At 34.6% G+C, this 6737-nt stretch overlaps 1 protein-coding gene across 3 annotated transcripts; it reads right to left on the reverse strand.

Annotated features, from left to right (window-relative positions):
• Positions 1-1516: 1516 nt before the first annotated feature.
• On the reverse strand, positions 1517-5309 carry LOC113286281. Of its 3 annotated transcripts, XM_026534941.1 has the most exons (7): positions 5175-5309; positions 4968-5044; positions 4512-4851; positions 3295-3388; positions 2598-2828; positions 2417-2513; positions 1517-1774 (listed from the first exon to the last, which is right to left on the reverse strand). In XM_026534941.1, the coding sequence occupies exons 4-7, from the start codon at positions 3383-3385 to the stop codon at positions 1726-1728; spliced, it is 468 nt and encodes a 155-aa protein (XP_026390726.1). In that variant the 5' UTR covers positions 3386-3388; positions 4512-4851; positions 4968-5044; positions 5175-5309; the 3' UTR covers positions 1517-1725. The 3 variants fall into 3 exon arrangements, with proteins under 3 accessions (XP_026390726.1, XP_026390725.1, XP_026390727.1); XM_026534940.1 differs by having other exon boundaries at positions 3295-5303; XM_026534942.1 differs by having other exon boundaries at positions 2598-2941; positions 3295-5303.
• Positions 5310-6737: the final 1428 nt, after the last annotated feature.

Below are 6737 nucleotides of genomic sequence, written 5' to 3' on the forward strand. Positions count from 1 at the left end.
GATATGTTTTGTAATGATCCCTTTTTGTTTTGTATCTCATATTCAACGCACATGATAATCCAATGTGATAGTTAATTTTCTTGCATTTTGTGATAATACACTTTACCTAAAAGAAAAAAAATACAAAGATAAGGTACAAAACAGAACCTTTCAATAAGTGATTAGTTCTCTAAAAATGATTGTTCTGAACCAATTTGAAGCTGATACCCATAAATAAATATATCGAGCTTTTGATAATATTGAATCCAATAGTCTAGTTGATCCTTCGATCCTCAGGCATTTCTACTTTGCTTCTTTGGGATTATTCTTCGATTTCGTTCACCTCAAATCACCCGAATGATAGCAAATATGAGCAAAGGACATATCTTTGTGCCTCTTCTTATCTTCCAGGCGTGCAATTGTTGCTCGATGATCTTTATTTGAACCCACTTAACATTGAAACTTCTGAGGAAATAATTCCAAATCTTAGAAGAATTAATAAGAGCAATTCAGAAGTTGTGCCTTTCGATATATATCAACAAAACCTTGTAATGCTTCAAAAAGAAAGGAAAAAAACTTGTAATCATCCTGCTGATTTTAGTAAATGAGCTATCTACGTTAATGCCTTATAGCTAGCCTAGTTGCCTCACGTTGTTGCCACTGTCATTTAAGTTGATCCCTTGTATATCACACTGATCCAAGGGAACGATGCACTTTAATTAATCAAATCGCTAAACCGCCATACCACATCTAGTGACGAATTATTTTGTTATTGAAGTGCATGACCGTAGCAGAAGCTATTATTCCTTTGATTATCTTTCTTCCTTCTACTAATCTCCAGGGACATTACTCGTATTCTGGTATTTGCTCCGTCTAAGCAAATGAGTTCATAAGGCTTTCCAAAAGTAGAAGTATAGATTGAGCACAATATTTGCCAACATCCCAATTGTGACGTTAGATCCCAAAAGTAAAGGGCATGTGTAGCATGCTGACGATACCGTTTGAAGATGCTCAGCAATTAAACTATCTAGCTAGCTTGAACATACGCTTAATGAAGACAACAAATAAAAAGGATATATGACGGAAAGGCATGAGATATGAAACAATATTTTCAAAGGAACAAATGTTTGGATATAAAAGGGAAAAATAACCATAAATTTATACTTCTCTAAGAAAATTGTTCATTGTTCAGATAAGATAATAATCTTAGTTAGGCTATAAGTGCAGACCAATAGCAGCCTTCTTCTGCATCAATCATGCTCAACACAGAGGAAGCAATTTAGATTGGAATTAACACCTGATAACAAATCTTATCTTAGTTAGTTAATAAGGGCAATAGCTAATTCAATCATTATTTTGTTTCAATATTGCTAGTTGTGATAAGTACTATTTCCACACTACTGAGTCACTGACCATGGAGTCTCCTACTTCAATGATTCAGTTATGTGACTTCCAAAGAAAGTCAATCATGGGCTATTTTCCTATTCAAAAAACAAAACCAAACAAAATTCGCAATCCTAATCAATAAAGGTCCCATAATATCAAACATTTTTCAAAGATTCTCCTTATGATCAAGTGCAGCTTAAAAAACTATGAGAGTGTTCAGTTGTCATAGAAAAAATATTACATTAGTTCCTCCAACTCATCTAGTAGCAGTGCAGAACTGCATATGATAAGCTTATAGTTTCTTTTGCAACTGCAATTGCTCTTTTAGAAGAAAGATTACCTGTATAAGCCTCTCTAACCCTATTTTAAGCCAATTCGAATACGCTGCATATAACATGAGTGGTACTCACTGTAATCAAGTGAACGACATAAATTAGCACATCAAAAATTAATGGTCTGCATCTTCGAGTCAAATAATTGAAACATAGGGATAAAACAAATTTTAGGATGGTTTTAAACCGTATTCAGTCTTGGAACTCTAATAATATTTCACAGACAAAATATGATGCAGAAAAATTGTTTATTAGGAAACTAGAATAGAGAGACTAAAAACCACTTGATTTAAATTTAAAAAAAAGAAAGACCTACTATCTATTAAGATTCATTGATGAAAATGTCATGTCTTCGCTTTTCCAGCATATAAGTATTTTAGAAAACAATATAAAGATGAAAGGATTTCTACATATACGCCTACGTCGCAGTGTATACTTGCATCAGAAAGCGTACAAACTTTTTCGCTCACTGAGTAGAACCCACAACTACATGGTGGAAACCATGTGCTCTGCCTTTTTGACAAAAGACAACAAATACAATTATAGTGTTTTGTTCAAAGGATTTAATGGCATAGGGGGATAGCAAGAGAAGCGTGTACCTAACACCCTTCTTCGTATGCACATATAACCCTAACTTTGTGATCTAAGTCTATATCATAGAGTTAAAGGCATAGTCCACACTGACGAATATCAATCCAATAACCTCATCCACAGCTTACCTTGATAAGCTTTTCTTCTTTTTTCTTGAAGAATGACAACATAAGCCCAACCTGATGCCGATATTGGAGACGCAACTTCTGTGAGTACACGCATCATCTATACAATCAAGTAAAAGTTAGGAAACCCTTATGCTTACAGAAGAAAGTGCATTAGCATTTCGACAGAGGATTAAGAGCTTACCTTTAGAACCTCCTAATTCTTTAACCCGCAAGGCTGTTTGGCTATCCAACTCACTAAATGTGGTCTTTGAGTTGGCAGTGTTGTCTGCTGCTCTTCTTTTCTCACGCTCCAAACTTGGTCTTACACCTTTCCGCAAACAACTCAATCTTTGCTTACTATTTTCGGCTTTCGGTCTTGTACATATTGTAGAATATTGCTTTATCCCCCTTGTGAAATCCAGTGAGTACTTGCCTGCCAATTGCATAAACGTGCTTGACACAATAATCTGTTAAAGGTGTTATTCTCGTTGTTTATGTGCACGTGCACAGCTTGCTTACTAAATCTGGAAAACTGTGCATGTATACCTGTGAATCAAGCCTAACTAACATGAGCAGTACAGTTTTAATAAGGTAATCTTATTTCATTCATTTCTGTAATGCACCTCAATGAATCGCAGAAAATCATGACCCTAAGAGACACTTAATAACAACAACTCAACTAAAACGGGAATGTAAACATAAGCTACTCAATCATCTCCATTAAGAAATTAAAGGCAAAGACGATAGATTACTGTTCTCATAAGTTTGCTGCATAATATCATAGATTTGCTCAATTCACTCAACTAAGTTGGTGCTCATACTATGGAGCTATGAGCATAATAGAAATGAAACATGGACATGATAAAACAGAAGTTCAAGTAACTTATCACCAAGAGTACCTTGAGAACCTGGATAGCTCGATAAATCTTTGTGGCAGAAGTCATGGCATAGTTGCACCCTTCTCAATAAGCTTGCGGCACAATCAAACATGGCCTTCAAAGATAAATGACATTCATTAGATCACTGAAAAAGTACTAATTAATTAAAACAAAATTCAAGATGGCCTGCCTATATGGGTTCCATCTCCTCATCATCTCCTTCACAGGTCAAGGACGATGAAGTCCAAATCTCTAGTTTAGGCTACATTCCTATTAAGTTCTTGATAAGTCGTGCTGTAGTAAGGAACCCAAATATATATCAAATTGGGAAAGATAATGTTGCATCACATAAATCAAGTATAAGCAGTTCGAAATTGCAGAGATTACAATTTAAAAATATTAATGAAAGCCAAAATAATGATAATGGTGTGGAATGAAAATGCTAGGTTAAGCGAACCAATATCTCACAATTTTCGTGACTGAGTGAGGGATCCTTTTGCAATCTCAATGCTAGAATGGCTGGCCAAAGGTCATTGGATTCCCCTGAGGATTTATTGTGGCCAATGTAGCATTGCTCGGTGAGGAATCAAATCCCAATTGTGAAATTATTTGTGCGATCCTTCATAGATTAAATTTCCACATTTTGTATATAGTAATTCTAACTTTTCTAGTAGTCATATTCTGTCACGAATGAATATATATTTAATTTGTTCTCAACCAAAGGACAAACCGCACACATATATTTAGAAACTATATCAGCAAACCAACATTTACAGAGTCCTTATAACCTGTTTCTTACAATTTTGGATAATAGGTGATATATTATTGGTCTTTCACATCCAGATTTTAGGGTAAAAAATATTAGATCAGGCTAAATGGTCTTGGCATTTATTTCTAAAATTGTGTATATGTGTTTTCAAGTACAAAATGGAATCCTTGTTTTATCATATATAGATCATCAATTCATCACTCTTGGCCTTGTGTTGTTAGATTCATTAGATAGAGAATTAAAAAGTAATAACAGAGAGAAATGTTAATTGCAGTCACTGAATCCATCTACAAAACATCGTGCAATTATTCAGGAAGTAGAGCCAGAAAGTATAGCTGTTTTTTGATATGCATCGTACAATTGGCTCCTCAGGAAATCTGTGAACACAATGGGATGGTCAAATGAACTAAACAGAGTATATCCCTGTCTCTCAAAGAATACGAAGAAGAATGGTAGTAGCCCCACTAACCTTTGTAGTCCCCTTACTCTGATGGAGCAAAAAGGTACAAATTTGATGTCCCCTTACTATGATGATTCTTACATGAAGAACTGGAATGCATAGTCTGGTCTCCAATTGTGTCTATAGATGATCTTTTAGCCAGATTATACAGACAGGACAATTCAATCCTTGGTGGCCTTATTCATGCCACTCCTAATCATTTTTCCATCTGCAATCGCCATGTGAGATTTTTTCAATTCTTTTTCAAGTTTAATGTTCTTTGCTAACATCAAAGAGGATTGGTGGATGAGGTGGCAACTCTGAGGGTTGAGCTCCCTTGGGCTTATTAGACCCCATCCATCTCTGAAACCTAAAAAACAAATACCACAAAACTATAAGATATAGCTTAAAACAACAGAAAATCACCAAATTTGAATAGCATATATATCAGTAGAAACCGTCCTCACTACTAAGCTGACTTCTAACCTTGATCTCCTTCATCTGCAAAAGAAATCCATTAAAGGCACACATTCTCCTAACTAAAAGCACTTCAATATCAAAATCTGAAAGAAAACCATCAATTAAGAACAAAACTATGAATAACAAAATTGGAAGGAGCTTTTTATCATTAAAGATCAAATTACTATTCCTCAAAATCTTAGTTTAGAGAATGACAAAAAATTCGTGACATACGATTATGTGGTTTCAAGCTATCTCATAGCTTTGAATGATTTCAATCAAACACCGGATATCTTCTTTACAAACATAATCAAAATCTAATTGTATACAATCAATGACAACATTGGGTTCTGCCAGAGTCATTGTCTCTCTCCATTGGTCAATTTTAAAATTTTATCTTCGTATAATTAAAAGCCCTAATCAAACCCTATAAATACCCTAATTAGGGGTGTAAACTCGGGCAGGCCGGGCCGCCCGACCCAAAAACTAAGACGGGCCGGGCAGGCCAGGCTTAATATTTGTGAGCCCGTAAACAAATTCAGGCCGGACAGGTCGGGCACAAGTAGATAATTTGCTACTCAAAGACTGTCCAAAGCCCGCTTTTTATACGGGCAGGCCAGATCGGGCCGGACAGGCCACTATTTTGATTTTTTTTTTTTAAGTTTAAATTTTCAAATGAACGGTATTAAATACAATATCCTTTTCTTTCCAACATCGTATATCGTAAGTGATAGTATTATTTTATATTTAAATTACACTGACAAATTTTTAATTTTAGCCTATAATAAATAATTAATTAGAGTACAATAAACTTTCTAATAAGAAAATATATTACCACTAATGTTTTGAAAAGGTTAATTATAAGTAAAAAAACAATTATATATTTTATTTTTCTTGACACAAAATTGACAATTATAAAATTGTAACTTTTAAGTCTTTTTAAAAGGATATTAAATGATTAATGGCACATAGAAGGGTTTCAGGCCGGGTATCAGGCCGGGCATCATAATTAATCGCAAAGCCCGAGACCGCCCAATAAATTAATCCAGGCCAGGCCGGGTGGTCCATGACGGGCCATAACAGGCTTTGGGCTACTTCGGGTACATGCGGGCTCGGGCGGATACAGGCAGGCTGAGTATTTTCGGGTATTATTTACACCCCTAACCCTAATATTATTACTAGGAATTACCAATAGGTACCATTATAGTGTTCTTAGTTAGTGGCAGGTCCACCCATTAAAGCCCACTAATCATAGGTTCATAATTAAAAGAAAACATGAAAATGGATCAATTTTTTTAAGCCCAGGTCCTGCACACGTGTGGGATATACTACGCGTATTTTTGAAATTTCCAAAACACCCTTATGTATATAAAAGCTGGGTAACTAAATTTCATTTCACTTTTTTGTTTTCATTTTAATTTCTCATATCCAAACCGGGAGAGCTGCTAGAAGAGAATTTTTTCTTAGGTTTTCATCGCCGAATGCGAGAATTATTTCGATTTTGTTTGATTAACCGAGATTTAGTTAGTTTTAATGTTGTTTTATTTTATTTTAAGCTATTTAGATCTTGATTTTTACTGTAATGGAGAAATTCAATTGAGATACGTACATGAAGTTGTTGCTACCTACAGATCAAGATAATCAACAAAGAATCAGTCAAGGTATGTGGTGTATATTTTATTCTTAGGTTGATTATTCAATTCATCTCAATCTGTTGTTGGAGATCATTATAAATCTTAGTTTTTATTTATTGATGGTAATACACATAAATCTTAGTTTTAGATTTATTTATTTTTT

The sequence above is a fragment of the Papaver somniferum genome, chromosome 6, assembly GCF_003573695.1.
Source record: "Papaver somniferum cultivar HN1 chromosome 6, ASM357369v1, whole genome shotgun sequence".
In the NCBI taxonomy this organism is placed as follows: Eukaryota; Viridiplantae; Streptophyta; class Magnoliopsida; order Ranunculales; family Papaveraceae; genus Papaver; species Papaver somniferum.

Coding starts and splice junctions, on each gene's coding strand:
- LOC113286281 (XM_026534941.1), bottom strand. CDS start 3,385: ATGTTTGATTGTGCCGCAAGCTTATTGAGAAGGGTGCAACTATGCCAT. Junction 2,829..3,294: donor GAGCTATCCAGGTTCTCAAG/GTACTCTTGGTG, acceptor TGCAATTGGCAG/GCAAGTACTCACTGGATTTC. Junction 1,775..2,416: donor AAGAAGAAAAGCTTATCAAG/GTAAGCTGTGGA, acceptor ACTTGATTACAG/TGAGTACCACTCATGTTATA.